Source organism: Stegodyphus dumicola, chromosome 9, assembly GCF_044657685.1.
Source record: "Stegodyphus dumicola isolate Sdum_Otavi_A_Nest chromosome 9, ASM4465768v1".
Classification (NCBI taxonomy): Eukaryota; Metazoa; Arthropoda; class Arachnida; order Araneae; family Eresidae; genus Stegodyphus; species Stegodyphus dumicola.
Genome location: NC_140776.1, coordinates 123,146,650 through 123,163,496, shown reverse-complemented (window position 1 = coordinate 123,163,496; position 16,847 = coordinate 123,146,650). Strand labels below are relative to the sequence as shown.

General features: G+C 36.3%; 1 protein-coding gene across 1 annotated transcript in view; it reads right to left on the bottom strand.

Annotated features, from left to right (window-relative positions):
* Positions 1 to 16,847, bottom strand: part of LOC118202477 (polynucleotide 5'-hydroxyl-kinase NOL9-like) — a 131,894-nt gene that overhangs the window by 16,578 nt on the left and 98,469 nt on the right. The window contains exon 8 of the mRNA XM_085824039.1: positions 54 to 190. Coding sequence (XP_085680165.1) covers positions 54 to 190 — 137 coding nt within the window. The remainder of the gene's footprint in view (positions 1 to 53; positions 191 to 16,847) is intronic.

The following is a 16,847-nucleotide window of genomic DNA, read 5'->3' as shown; positions in this document are numbered from 1 at the left end:
AGTAATAAAAGCTATAACATATTCAAAGAAATAAATAATAAATCTGTTATTACCTGTTATCCAACCCATGGTATTGACAAATAATGGTTCTAAAGAGTAAGATGAATTGTAATGTTCCATCAGTTGATATATGCTTTTATTATACATATCTGGAGAAGTTTCTGGAGTAATTGAGCCAGTAAAAATCATCCTACAATCAAACAGTTTTTCATTAGCTATACAAACAGATTAAAAATGGAATTTTTTTTAAAACAAAAAATCATAATGCCCTAGCACCTTACCGGAACTGTCACAAGAATAGGGATGAAATTTTGATTAAAGAGCAAAAATCCTTCACTCAATAGTGTTTCAATTAGCATGTTTTTTAAGATGGTTTATGAGTGAACCCCCCTGTTTCACACATGGCGTGAATTTTATTTTACACAGCATCGAGAGTTATTTTTCAGAAATTACATTTATAACTGAAGAACATATGTTTTCCAATTTATTAGCTTTATCTCAAAGAAAGTCTTCATCTTTTAAGTTTCAGACAGTTTTTTTCCTCTTCCCTTTTTTGACTGATAAAATGTATTGGGGGAAAAATAGTTCTGAGCTTTTATTAAATTTCATTACTTTTAGGTTACAACTCTGATCATTCTCCTGCCATAATTGATTTGCAAATAAATGTTAAAATTGTTAATTTTTATATCATAACATGATATTTATTTTGCAACATATGGATTTTAAGAATCTTTATATGTTTTAGGCTGATTATCTACAATTGACTTTTGAACAAACAATATATGGTACTAAAAGCAAAAACTCAGATTTTGGTGGAAAATTTCATGCAAAAAAAGCAAATGAAAATATTCCTTAGTTACAGAATATGACTGCTGTAGAGAAAAAAACTCTTGAGTCATTGTGTAACTGCTTAAGCTAGGTGTAGCCACTATCTGGCCAGTTATTGATGATACTCCTTTTTTTTTTTTTTTTTTTTTTTTTTTTTTTTTTTTTTTTTTTTCCAAATATGCCTGTCTAGGCTCTTTTGAGCATACAGTTATTGATGATATTAGACATCAGTTAGGTTTCAATGAAGTAGACTAAGCAAATGCTTAAGAGCTGTTGAACTAAAATTACAAAGAGTTAAGCAACAGCATCAAACAATTTTACTTACATCAATCAACAATAATGCATCAATTTGATGACAATGAAAAACCAGAACATTTCAGAAATTAAATGAACTTGAAGCAGTTGCAGAAAATGTTTCACATTGCTACATTTTACACTTTCAAATTATGGAATTTAAAAGCACAAATTATTACGAATGTTTTGGGGGAGGGTTACTTCTCTTTGATAAGTCAAAGAGTTCCAGTGTATTTGTTTATACATACTCATTACCACAAGAAAGCACACTAGCTTTCTAAACTGGCAATTATTCTTAACACAATAATGCACATTTGCATTCCAAATTTCCTAAGAGATAATTTCTTTTATATTCTCTGTAACTTCATTAAATTTTATATATGCATTTTAAATTCTATATATCTGTATTCTAATAGCCTTTCCTGGATTCACTTCCAGGTTAAACTATACCACATAACTTTTACATAATGCTGGTGACATAAATAGAGCCAATACTAATTTTAGAGCATTATTAATTATCCAGTCAAATGGCACTGAAATTGAAAGTCATTCAAACTGAATACTTTACCCTGAACACATCACACTTCATTTCTATTGCCACGATCACACTGCTTTCTTCCTACAGCAATAGTATCAATACTATAAATGCTATGTTCTAAAACAGGCATGATTAGAGAACTAAGTGAATTGTGGCCACAAAATATTAAAATACACTCATGTCCAAAATTATGTTTACATGCATAAATTCATGGATTTCTCAGAGACTATGACTTATAATTTAATGAATTTTCGTGGAATCATACATAACATGATGACACATAAATGCAAAAGAAAAAATTGAAGATCACCTCATATGATATAAAATTGTAGCATGAAACAATAAAAATGGTAATAAAGTGTGACAAAGAGAGTTAAGAAAAACAGGAATGATTCAGAAAAAAAATTAAGTTTTACGAATTTAATATGGAATATGATCTCCCCTGACTTGTACACACATATCACAACGTGTTTTAAGGCTGGAAATAACGTTGTTAACCACAGTTTGGGGAATTAATCTCCACTCTTCCAGCAATGCCGTCTTCAGAGCATTTACATCTCTAGGAGGAGGATGTATACGTGCAATTGCTCTTCCAAGGTAGTCCCATAAGTTCTCTATCGGGTTAAGGTCAGGAGAGTTTGGTGGCCAAGGTATTCGCTTAATGTCTTCACTTTCAAGGAATTCATCAACGAGGTTTGCTCGATGTGGACGGGCATTATCATCCATAAATAAAAAGTCAGGTCCATATGCACCCCTGAAAAGTCTTACATAAGGATCTAAGACCTCATCTCGATATATCTGGCCTGTCACAGATCCGCTGCTGAACACGTGTAGGGGCGTACGTCCATCGATCATTATTCCACCCCATACCATAACACCTCCACTACCGAAACGGTCACGTTCCACAATGTTCGAAGAATCATTTCGTGTTCCTGACTCCCTCCAGATGTAAACATGTTTAGAATCACCAGTTAAACTAAACCGCGACTCATCAGTAAAGAGAACATGGGACCATTGATGTTCAGTCCAGTTTTGATGTTCTTTACACCAATTAAAGCGATCCCTCTTTTTCTGTGAAGACAGTAAAACACATACCCTTGGCTTTCTGGCATAAAGGCCTTTTTCATTAAGCCTTCTGTATATTGTTTGCCGTGATGCAACAGTTCCAGTGGCGGCTGCAAGCTCTAAACTTAACTGGCGAGCAGTAGCCTTTCTGTTACGACGGGCAGTTAATGCCCGTCGTAACAGAAGATACTGATCTTCAAAAGCAGTTGTCATTCGTTTCCGACCTTGTCCAGGCCTCCTTACAACACTTCCATCATTTTGAAACTGTTTCCATAGCTTAGAGACTGTCTGTCTTGAAATATTCAGACATGTGGCTGTTTCCAAGATTGACTGCCCTGCTTCTAAACAGCCGATAATTCGCCACTTTACAGATTCTTCCAAATGATACTTCGAAGCCATAACAAACCGCTTTGAGTCCCTACACACTGAAATCAAACGCTATGTTGCAGAAATTCACTCAAATATTCAGTTTGCGCAAAGCGCTTGATTCACCCTTGGATGACGTAACGCCTAGATTTGCATATCACAAACCGTTTGATTACTTTTGATTAGATAATGCTAATTAGGCTTGGTTTTCACACATTCCCTGCAAATACAGATCACATTGATTCGATATTTCATTGAATATCATCATTTTTGGATATGTAAAAATAATTTTGGACATGAGTGTAAATTAAATATAATGTAAATCTGCAATGACTACGTCTTCTTGCATCTACATAATTTACGAATTTATTCTTCATTACAGATCTTCTGCATGTGCTACAACACCTATTATAATTGTGATTGACACAGCCAAACTATCACATATATACAGTAAAAGCTGGGAAAATGCCGAATTCCGGAAGTAGGAAAATTTCAGAAAGTTGGACGATATAAGAAACAAAATTCACATTAGAGAAAACAAATCAATGGGAAAAACTGGAAAATTTCTGCTAAAAAAATATAAAAACAATCATCTTATTTGTTAACAACTTGAATATCAAAAGCCTACATTTAAAATTATATAAGTTCTTAGGGGTGGGGGGAGAATATTTCAGTCGTGAAAGCCGATGTTATAAAATCCTGCCAAACCTGAAAGTTGGTAGTGATGTCACCACCCATTCTGTTAGAAGTTTAAAGAAACAAATAATGGATTGTGTATCATAATTTTTCACTTAACATCGCTACTGTTTATATGGTGGTTGCTGTTTATATATAAGTCGCATATGGTGGCTTTTTCTGATGTATACACCCTGTAACTTTGAAAACATTTCACTACCCAAATATTAATTATTTTTTTCGAAATGCAAGGAAATATCTAACATATATCCTTTCTTTTAAAATTACAATTTAAATGCCTTATAAAAAATTAATCAAATTTGCATTAAACCAAAATGAATTTTTGATGATTGTTTTGTGATGTTATGCTTAGACATTACTGGCTTAAAAACACATTGCTTGGTGACAATGTATATTTATTAATATTAAAAGCAGTGTAATGGCAATTTACTAAATTTTTCAGTGGAAGAAAGTTTTTTTTTTTTAAAAATTCTTAAATATTCTGGTTAGTTGAATGCCCGATGATCTTGCTTTTACTGAATATATAAACTGGTTCATTAAATTTGTTTACAATAAAAAAATGACAGCACTCCTGATAGCTGGAGAATAAGTAACTTCGGCTTGAGCCTAGTAGTATATCTTGTTTGCTACACAGGGTTCGTACACATTTCTGCACATGGAAATTAAGTACTTTTAAGGACCATTAATGGAAAAAATTAAGGACCCATCAACAAATGGGAACTGAATAAATTGAATTAAAGATGCCATGCCTGAACTTCACTTAAGTGACACCATCCTAAGAATTAAATAGATCCACAAGTAGAATGCATTATTATTAAACATAATTTAATAAACACAATTATAAATCACATTTGAAAATAAGATAAACTTTATTAAATTTATCAGGTAGCATTAAATATTTTACCTTTATAATAGTTGGACATATTTTGATAGAAGATTAATGATTTTATTAATTTAGCTTTATGCTGATATTTTTCTTTTATGTCTCATTTTGTCACGTACTTGCTCAGTTTAGAGGTTTAGTAAATAGCGGGTAGATTTTAGGTCAAACGGCATACGTTAAAATGAGAAGCAAAATTATAATCAGCATGATTCCTTACAGAAGACTGACTATTTTTACTGCTACTGCTTGCCTAGAGAGAGGCCTGCTGAAAAAACAAACCTGAAAACAAACCTTATTCTAGGGCCACTTGGCAAGTTTTGAAAGTTAGTTGTGCTCTGGCTTGTCAGATGCAATTTGTGTCATAACTTCGTGTAGAGTTCCTAGGGTTGTAACCCAGTTTATATATTTTAAGGTTCCAATAAGCCACTAAAGCATCAGAGGTGGTAAGCTGTTTTGTATTAATTTAAGTCTCCCTAGATGCAAAGAATTAAGTTTCACGTTAATTTTTACATTTTGTGCTGTTTCTTGTCACCACGGTAAAAATTAATGAAAGGCAATAACTCAGTTTAATATGCACAGATAATTTTTAAGGGTGACCAGTTACAAATAATTACATTAGTTAGATAAGGGTTCTTAGTCATTATAGATTTACATAGCTACTATTAAATTTATTTATTTTTTAAAAATATTTGTTAAAAAAGCACTATTAAAATCACAATCTATTAACATTTCACTGTTTAAAATACATGTTATTTATGACATTGATTATTAAATGACACACATTAAAAGCTACAAAACATTTGTGTTTTGTAGCAACAGTACTCAAAAATATTTGAGTGTCTTTTTTTTAATTTCAAGCCTTTCCAGACATTCTATTATATCAGTTTCCTTCTTTTTAAAGGCATCTTTTATAACTATAAGAAATTTGTTTCAGTATGCAAAACAATACTCTCAATAGTTTATCACGTTTTATCTCCTAACTTGGCAATCTCTCAATAAAGTACCTGTGAGGTTTTACTTTATCTGGTAAACGTTAAATAGTCCCAAACCCCTGATAGACATGAAGCAAATTATTGCTATGTTTAAAGATAACTACAAAGTCAGATAAAAGTTTAAAAAAAGCTATCTCTTTTTTAAAAAGACCTTAGAACATAAAGGCATGTTCTTATGCTAGCAAAATCAACTACAGCTTATGGTGATCCAATTAAACAAAAACAGTAAAATTCAAACTAAAAATGTGGACTAATGGTCAAAGACCAGACAATTTAATTTTAATCTAAGCTGGCTCGGTAGTAACATACCTTAACAAACTCATAACCTAGTTATCTCATAACAAATTCAAGTATCGGTAACGATAACACAAAAACGAATAATTAAAAATTATCAGAGCTGGTAGGAATTAATTCAGGGTGTAAGCGGAGGGAAGAAACAAATTCTGTCTTACAACTCCAAAACCTTAGTTTAAAAATTATCTAGGTGATTTTCATTTTGGTGAGGAAACGGAAAGGAAAAATTATAGCAAAGGCTGACACTATACACAACTGCTTAATTTACATAATAACAACTGTACATATCTTTGAAGAATAATTTTCTTTCTTTTTATGAAATCCATTTCTTTTTTCAATACGTTTCCTCTTCATTTTAGAATTTTTGGATTTAATTAAAGATTTCTGTTATTCTAAAAATGTAAATACACATAGATTTTATAGGAAAAGGTGCTAATTTTATTTCTTTAGTGATGTGAACATTCAGAATAAATATAAAATGATATACGGTATGGGCCGGTTGCAGAGCCAATGTAGCAGAATTTTTAGAATTTAGAGACACACCGAGCAATAAAATTAAGAAATGGCAAAATTTTAGAATTTAAGATCCAGAGAGATTGCATCAAGTAGGAAAATGTGTAGTGTATAACGCACAAGGCTGTAACTAAGGTTTTCAGCGCCCAGGGACAATTGAAGATTTTGCGCCCCCTCCTGTATGCCAAGAATGAAAAACATTTCATTCTAAAATTTTGTAACATAAATTTGGCATCCCATGGATGCTGCGCCCAGGGATAGATGTCCCCCCTTGCCCCACCCTAGGTACGCCACTGACGATGCATTGAGACATATAAGATCAATCTTTTAAATTGTCAGTTTTCAATTTCTTTATTAATAGAAAAATTTCTTTCCATAAATTGCTTGTCCGTGTGATGAGATTAGAAGCATTTTCGATATTTCCATGACTGTATCTAGTGAAAAGTAGAGAAAACATGGGAAGATAAACGTATTAAGAAAAAAAATCTAGTATCAGAAATAAAACATTTAAATATTAAGTTTTCCTTGTTTTTCAGAAAATTCTCACAAAAGTAAAAGTTTATCACAGGGTTGCCACTCAAACAGGATAATAAAATTCCTTTTCCAGGTTTTCCAGGTGTGTTTCACGAAAATTCCAGTCTATCCGCATAATGTATGTTGGCTGTGCTAAGAGGTAAATTAATTATGGTATTACTTGTATTGTGTAGCAAATTAATTATTCAATAAATCCCAGAGGTAATTTATTCTTAATTATTCTTGGTATACTTTGTTTGATAATTTTGTTTAGTTTTCCACTTAAGAAACTTAATAAAATTTAAGATATATACATTGGATAACAACTGTATGTTTTATGTAATTATTACTCATGATCATCACCAGTTCACCACCAGGCTAATCCAGTCCTTATAAATCACAACACAATGCTAAATACTTAGGTTAGATTTTAGGTAAATTTAATTTGTGTGAGGTGTCTTCTTAAAAGGCACCTTAACACTTGGAAACATAAATATAATTATAATAGGAGTTGTTTTCTCCACTGAAGATTGAGATTAGAATCTGCCCAATCTGGAATAATTTTTTGAAGACATTCTGCAGCTAAACGAATGAAAAATCTATTTAATGATATTTTTTTAATAAATTGAGGTATTTTATATTTATTTCGCAGCATACATAAGGAAAAAATATGTGCATTAAATTTCGTGATGGTATGTCATCATATTGCTAGAATTAATTTCAGGATTATGACAGAGAAAATTTCCTGAAATTTGGAAATATTATTTACTAATAATAAATAAATTTAGAGGGAAATGATATGAATAACATAAAAATAAAAATAATTACTTAAAAATTTAATTAGAATAATCAACGATATTTAGCGAATATAGTTATATTACATGGTTAGCCTAGATGACTGATCACTATTTTTTTTATTTTACTGCAAAATGACAAGATATTTATTAAAAAGAAGAAGGAAAAAAAAAAAAAAAAAAAGGTTTAAAAAGATTTTGCGGTAAAATTCTAGTATACGGTAAGGCCTTGGCACGATTTTGAAAATTGTCGCCAAGACCAAAATGACCCGTTTACTGCTCATCATCATGTCGCCAAATCCTGTTGTACCATACATGGAGATTATTCTAACCAAAGAACGTCTATGTAAAGAAAAGGTTCCATACACGTAATGCTATTACGCCGCTAGAATGTGGAGGGAAATTCGCCAAGGGATTTGGCGACAGAACCTGGCGGCCAGAATTTCCCTCTCCGCGATGTGTACAGGAAATTGAGAAACACGTGTTATGAATAAACGTTCTTTGACAAAAATGAAAACTACAAAAATCCGTTTTTAAATTATTGCGAAAAACCCAAGAAGAAACGTTTTATCAAAGAACATTTCTTCTCGGATAGAACGTTTCTTCTTCGATTTTTCGCAATAATTTTAAAAACGGATTTTCGTAGTTTTTTTTTTTTTTTTGTCTCAAAATAACTAATCCATGAAATAATTTACTTGCGCCAAAAAATATTTTCTTTTCCTTTAGAGTTTAAAGAAATTTTAAACGATATTCATTTTATGAACTCTTGGTATCATGACCTTCGAACTTCAATACCGGTTTCGAGCTTTGGCGACAGTTATATCGCGCATGCACAGCCGTTTCCTTCTATGATGGAACGGAGCCACGTCTGTTGCAGAGAGCTTTTCCTTCTTTACAATACATATTCTTTGATTCTAACCTCCATGGTATTGTACAATAAGATTAAACCCATTTTGTTTTATACGAGAATAGGTACTTTCTTTAGTTCGTGCACTGCACATAAGATTCTCCCGATTCTCGAGGTTACTGGAAACCAAAAATTGCGGGAAACTTGCTTTGCCTGTTTAAAAGACAATCAAATTGGAGCTGCGAAAATTGGCTCTATGCCAGCTGCCCGAATGACACTCACATGATACACAATTCGCCAAAAAAGTTATCTCTTCCGAGGTCGGCGCAAAACTCGCCTTTTTTGGCGGAATCGTTGTATGAAATTCCCTGACTTTTCCAGATTTTGACTAAAAGACTTAAATTCCCTGACTTTTCCCTGAATTTTTTGGTCAATTTCCGAATTCCCTGACTTTTTCCAATTTTCCAGGTAGCGTGGCAACCCTGTTATCACAAACTTTCTGTAAAATGCATCCATTATGTGTTAATACCATGAAAACATTTGTCTGGAATCTTCTAGATACGTCAGACAGTAAATCTTGCCTTAAAATCCTTGTAAACTTTGCAAGTTGCAGAGTAAAAAATCCTGAAGAAAAATTACCCCAACCAATTCTGTAACAGCAAAAAGGCTGACATTTTTTTTAAAAAATCAATGGGAAAAGTATAAAATTAATTTCATACAGAAAACTGACGCATAATGAGACAACTACATGGGAAAAACTCTCACCAAGAAAAAATTACAACGAAGGCAGTTTTAATTAATTACATAGCTATTTTTCTTTTGCTAAGAATTGTTTCATAAATTGTGCTAAAGCGTTTATTACCTTGTTTATAGATTCAAAATATTGTATAATAAGTCGCCAAAATCGAAAGTAATGTCACTTTATATGATAGCGCAAAAATAAAAATGTTTAATTTTAATGTTATTTCTTAATCAAAATTTCAATGTATTAGCATTATTTTAATGAAACTGATCAAAGTTATCATATTTAAAAAAAATATCGCCGAAAAATTCCCAGATTTTCGAATTAAAAGTTTTCTACAGAAATTGATCTTAAAATCTCCAAACTTGGAAGTGTCTGATAAAGAATTCGCATTCTTAAACGCGAAATGTTTAACAGTTCTTTATTAAAAAAAAAAAGAAAAAAAAAGAAAAAAGAAATAATTTTGAAATGCTTATGTTTCACTTCTTGCTCAGAAACTTGAGTATCCCACCGTTTATATTAGAAATAGAAACAAATTATAACCCATTTTGTCAATGAATCGCCAAAAATATTTGTCCAAAATGCTAATTCACATTCAGAATGGCAGTCATAAAAACCGACAGAAATTTCAGATGATTAAAATTAAGGACCTCCTGCCAAATTTCATCGAAATTAAGGACTTTTAAGGACCAAAAATTGATTCCAAAAAACTTAAGGACTTTTAAGGACTCTTTAAGGACCGTACGAACCCTGTAACTAAACAAACGATCAGCCTTTCCACTTGCATGCAAGAAAGAATTAAGAAATTCAAAAACAAAAGTTTATAAATTACAATCACTTCACTTTTCAATGATAATGCAAATGAAAGATATTCCTATGACTATATATTACAAATTTAAAGAAAAGCAAAAATAACACATTAAAAAACTTCTCATTAATTAATTATTCATATTGTAGCGAAAATCGCTCTTTTCGACCGAGCTCCTCATAGCTTAGAGGAGAAGGCGCAGGACTCGAAAGTCGAAAGTACGGGTTCGAAACCCATCAACGGCAAGACGCTTGATAATTGGTTTTTATGTAAATATCCTTGTTGTTAATTTTATCTTATTTATGTAAATTTCCTTCTTATTCTTCCAGAACATTCCAAGTCTGGAATGTCTCAGCATGTTCACCAGCTGTATATAAGTAGCTCTTCATTCAGTTCTAGTTAATAAAAAGTCTTGAGTCTAAACTTGTACTTGCCTGTTCATTTGTAGGATCCCCTCATCTACGCGACAGTTTGGTGGAGGCGTTGGGTAGTTCTCAGTTACTACGGCAGAGTTACGCCGAAGCCTGTGGATTCGAGGACTTCCTCCCGAGTTTGGGCTCTTACAGGATTTGCGTAAAAGATCGAGAAAGATGGTTGATGAGAAGGAAACCAATCAGAGTTCTCCAGCAGCCAGTTCCGCTTCAAGTAATATCGCACCAATACCGATCCTGACGTACCAACTACCCAGAAGCCCATGTATATTCAGCGGGGATAGCCAAGAAGATACTAATAGATGGCTCAAGGACTTTGATCGAATCGCCAACTATAACCACTGGGATGATCAAATGTCTCCAGCGAACATCATTTTTTACCTTGGCGGAAACGCTCGACAGTGGTTCGATAATAATGAAGATACATTTACCAGTTGGACTGTTTTCAGGACTGCTCTTAAGAACACCTTTTCCTGAGCAGCTGATTTAAAGTGCCAAGCTGAACGAGTACTACTCACACGTGCTCAGCAAATCGATGAGACGTCTGAAGCACACATTCAAGATGTTCTCGCTTTCTGCCAGAAAGCAAATCCATCCATGTCTGAAGACGAAAAAGTGTCCCATCTCATGAAAGGTATTGCTGAAGATTTGTACCAGATCCTGTCGTCCCAGGACTATGACAGCATCGATGCCTTCGTGAAACGCTGCCGTCACATAGAAAGCCTTCAACGAAGACGTATTGCTTGATCACGATTCCAGAGGCTGGCTAATGTCTCCGCGGTGTTGGCCGATGCGGACGGCAGTGAACTAAGGTCTATAGTGCGCACCATCATCAGGAAAGAGCTTCAGAAGGTCCTTACGCAAGTTCAGGGCTACACGGAAATGGAACCCGTAGCACCGAATGACATAGCATCTGTGGTCCGGGAAGAAGTTATAGAGGCGCTGGCACCACTCACAGAAGCAGGGAGAAGCAAAAACACTACCCAACGTTCACTTCCAGTTAGGTCGCAACCAAGACGTGAAGCCAGCCAGAGAAGTGCTCCACAACATAGGACAGATCTGTGGAGGACTGACGATAATGTACCTCTCTGTTTTCATTGCGGACGCCCAGGACATGTTCTGAGGTACTGTAGGGAAAGACGCCAGATATTTGAAAATGCAAGAGCCACAAAGACGTCCAACCCTCGATGGGACAGGGATACTGAATCTACATACAGCTTCGATGACGAATATGCACAACCCAGTTCTTTCCGAATAAGGAGCAGTTCACCTTATCCGCGATGCTCTCTCAACCGCCGACAATCGCAGTCACCAGTACGCCGTTCCACACGCAGAACCAATGAGGAAAACTAGCTCAAGCGACCTGTACAGCAGGTGAGGCCACAGTTGAAGAAGATCTTCCGACGTACACAACAGCCAAGTTGGAAAACAATAACACTTTTATCACCATGAACGGACAGTGTTTGAAAGCTCTTGTTGACTCGGGTGCTGATTATTCTGTCATATCCGAACAGTTACGTCGACAGCTAAATGCTCCTATGTTTGCTGAGAATGGACCTGTATTGAAAACTGCCTGTGTGTCGGGTAAAACTGTAGCTGCCTCGGGACACTGTGTATTGAAAGTTGATTTGAAGGGGACTAAGAAGCCGTTTGAATTCCTTGTGTTTCCTGAATGTAGTCATCAAATGATACTTGGATGGAACGTTTTCCGTGCCACCAATGCCGTTATCGATTGTGGAAATCAAGAACTTACACTTGCAGAAATCCTTCCAGACATATTTAATATTTAAATAAGTCACAGCTCTCCTTGTTTGCCGCAACCAATTATGTAATTGAAGCAAACACCGCAAAGGGAATATGTGCCTTGAATTCAGAGCTACGGGAAGCAGATGAAGCTATGATTGTTGGAAATAGAGTTCTTATGTGCGAAAAAGAACTATCGACACCAGCCTCAATTGTCACTATAGAGGATGGTTGTGGTAAATTATGGGTAACTAATTGTTCTCGACGAACCCAACTGATACCGAAAGGGATGAATGTCGGCTATTTAACGACCATAAAAAACGACGCTATTTGCTCCCTAAGTGATCAGGCTCCAGCAGGTTCCAAGGGACATAGGTCCAGGAAAAGGTTATCTCAAGAAAACTTAAAAGAGATTTTTGATACTGATTTGACCAATGCTGAGAAAGACGAGCTATTGAGTCTACTAGATGAATTTAGTGACATTTTTGACTTTAACAGTATTGTGAAAAAATCCCGATGCAATTCGGTGAAGCACAAGATTGATACAAGTGACAGTGCACCAATCAAACAAAGGCCATACCGTGTGTCAGCCACTGAGAGGCGTGTAATTGCAGACGAAGTGCAACGAATGCTAAAAGAAGATGTGATACAACCATCAGATAGTCCATGGTCATCTCCAGTCGTGCTTGTGAAGAAGAAAAATGGTGAATGGTGTTTTTGTGTCGGTTACAGAAAATTGAACAAGGTAACTAAAAAGGACATCTATCCGTTACCTCGCATCGATGATGCTTTGGACTGCCTGGCTGGTGCAAAACTTTTCTCTATGATGGATCTGAAGTAAGGCTACTGGCAAATAGATGTTAAAGATAAAGACAGAGAAAAGACAGCTTTTGTGACTCCAGATGGTCTCTATGAATTTAAAGTCATGCCATTCGGATTATGCAATGCTCCAGCCACATTTGAACGGATGATGGACACGGTACTAAGAGGTCTCAAATGGAATATTTGCCTTTGCTACCTCGACGACATAATCGTGTATGCACCTAATTTCGAAGAACATCAAAAGCGTTTGAGGGAAATACTGAAATGTATCCAAAGAGCAGGACTGACGCTAAATTCCAAGAAATGTTCATTCGGCAAAAAGAAACTGACTATACTGGGACACTTAGTCGATCAACATGGGATATATCCCGATCCACAAAAGGTAGAGGCTGTAGCAAAGTTCCCTATTCCGAAAAATATCGCCGATGTCCAAAGTTTTCTCGGCTTGTGCTCCTACTATCGACGATTTATCCAAAATTTCACAGATATCACAAAGCCCCTACACGATTTGTTAAAGATGCAAAATTTTCTTGGAACGCGTTACAGATTGAATCTTTCGCAACGCTCAAAAGGCTGCTGACCAGTGGCACTGTTTTGAGACATTTTATTCCAGACGCAGAAACCAGGATACATTCTGACGCTAGCGACTATGGTATCGGTGCAGTACTGGTTCAGATCCAGGATGGCAAAGAAAGACCAATAGCCTATGTATCCAGGTCTCTTACTGTAGCTGAAAGGAACTATTCCACCACCGAAAAAGAATGCCTTGCCGTCATCTGGGCAATTAGTAAATTCCGGCCATACCTGTGCGGAAAACCTTTCACGGTAGTCACCGTTCACCACTCTTTATGTTGGCTGGACAATGTTAAGGATCCATCCAGAAGATTTGCACGGTGGGCTCTCAGGTTGCAGGAGTACGACATAAATATCGTCTACAAGAGCGGTCGGAAACACTCCGATGCAGATTCACTATCGAGGAAGCCTCTTATAGAGCCAATAATTGAGAACAACGAAGACATCCCTTTCTTTGCAGCAATCGTATATTATGGAAAAGAGCAGCAGAAGGACAAACGATTAAAATCCATCATTACAACTCTCAAGAGAGGTGATGCATATCAAAATTATCAAATAAAAAATGTTATACTGTACAAAAGAAGCTATGATCCTATGGGACAGCAGTGGCTCTTGGTGGTATCCAAAGCAACTTCGTAGCGAGGTTCTAAGAAGTCTTCATAATGCTCCAACCGCTGGCCATCTTGGATTTTCCAAAACCTACGACCGAATAAGGAGGAAATACCATTGACCAGGACTATATGGAAGCACACGGCAGTATGTATCACACTGCCGAGAATGCCAAAGACGGAAATCATTGCCGCAACGTCCACCAGGACAGCTTCATCCGATAAAACCTCCTGACACACCGTTTACCGAAATTAGAATAGATCTACTTGGACGCTTTCCTGTTACTCGAAATGGGAACCGGTGGATTATAGTTTGCACAGATTACCTTACCAGATTTGCAGTCACAAAGGCAATACCGACAGCTGAGGGCACTGAAATTGCTAAGTTTATAATTGAAGAAATTGTACTGAAGCATGGTGCCCCCAAAGAAATGATAAGTGACCGAGGACGCAACTTCCTATCCAATGTTGTTAAAGAAGTAATTCATCTATGCAAGACGTCTCATCTGCTGACAACTGCTTACCACCCTCAGACCAATGGCTTAACTGAAAGATTCAATAAAACATTTGCAGACATGTTGTCCATGTACGTAGACGTTGAACAGAAAGATTGGGATACTATTCTACCATTTGTAACCTATGCCTATAATTCAGCCAAACAAGACACAACAGGATTCAGTCCATTCTTTCTCATTTATTTCAGAGATATCCAGACTACTCTCGACGTAATTTTCCCATACAGTATCGAAGATCCCGAAGATAGTTATGCGAAACATCTGATCACTACAGCTGAAGAAGCTAGACAGCTTGCAAAACTCCATATTCTTAAAGCGCAAACCACAGACAAGCGCCGATACGATGAGAGACATCGACCTGTCAGCTACAACATCGGAGACTTTGTCTGGGTCTTCACTCCAGTAAGAAAGGTTGGGTTATCTGAAAAGCTCCTGAGACGTTACTTTGGACTGTATCGAATAACACGACAGCTCTCTGACGTGACGTACGAAGTAGAAAGTATGGAACAAAATAAGAAACGACGGAATTCAAAAGATATCGTTCACGTGTTGAGGTTGAAGCCCTATCTTGATCCGAAAGTACAACTAGAGGATGAGAGAAAGACCAATGTTTCCAGGAGACCTGTTACAAGAAGCCAGACCAGATCGCAGCGGGACACTGCTTCTTCCTAAGAAGGGAAAAATGTAGCAAAAATCGCTCTTTTCGACCGAGCTCCTCATAGCTTAGAGGAGAAGGGGCAGGACTCGAAAATCGAAAGTACGGGTTCGAAACCCATCAACGGCAAGATGCCTGATAATTGGTTTTTATGTAAATATCCTTGTTGTTAATGTTATCTTATTTATGTAAATTTCCTTCTTATTCTTCCAGAACATTCCAAGTCTGGAATGTTTCAGCATGTTCACCAGCTGTATATAAGTAGCTCTTCATTCAGTTCTAGTTAATAAAAAGTCTTGAGTCTAGACTTGTACTTGCCTGTTCATTTGTAGGATCCCCTCATCTATGCGACAATATATATAATTATGAAATTAGTTCAACTGGAAAGAAATATAAATACCTGTCATCATCATAGAAGTTTAAATATATATTCAATACACACTGACTACCAATAAGTACTTGGACACCTGTGATAGAAAAGAAAAACTAACTTTATTCAAAATCAATAGTTGGTAGAGCCTCCACGAGAGGTAATTACAGCGTGGAACCTCCGGGACATACTTTCCACAAGTCTTTGTATGACAGCTAGTGGTATTTTCTTCCACTCGGCTTGGAGAAGACATAGAAGTTCCTTCACCGATTTTGCACGGGTAGTGCACCCCTGAATTCGGCGATGCAACTCGTCCCAGAGGTTCTCGATAGGGTTCAGGTCTGGACTCTGGGCAGGCCAGTCCATTCGATAAACTCCATTGGCACCATACCAAGCCTTGGTTAACGTCGAAACATGACAACTGGTATTGTCGTCCTGAAAGTAACAGGGGTCGAACCCGTAAAACTGCCACAACGTAGGAAACACATTGTCATCCAAAATAGTGCAGTAGGCATCGGAGTTGAGCTTACCATGAATGGGGACCAAGGATCTCAGCCCATACCAGGAGAAACACCCCCAGACCATAATTCCACCTCCGCCTAACTTGACTGTTGGTACAATGCATTCTGGCAGGAGACGTTCTCCAGGTAGACAGCAGACCCAGACCTTGCCATCCGAACGGTAAAGGGTGAACGTTGATTCGTCACTCCAAAGAACCCGTTTCAACTGATCTACGGTCCAATTTCGATGTGCACATTAACCGAGCAGCGCGGTTGGACTTTGTGATCAAAGGCTTATGGGCAGCAGCACGACCATGAAAACCAAGCAGATGTGCTTCCTTATGGATCGCATTCACTGAAACAATACTCCCGGATGCCTGTTGAAACTCCTTGCGGATGAGGGACATCGGTTAGGTGCGGTTCTTCTGAATTTCTTTGGACAGCACTCGTTGGTCTC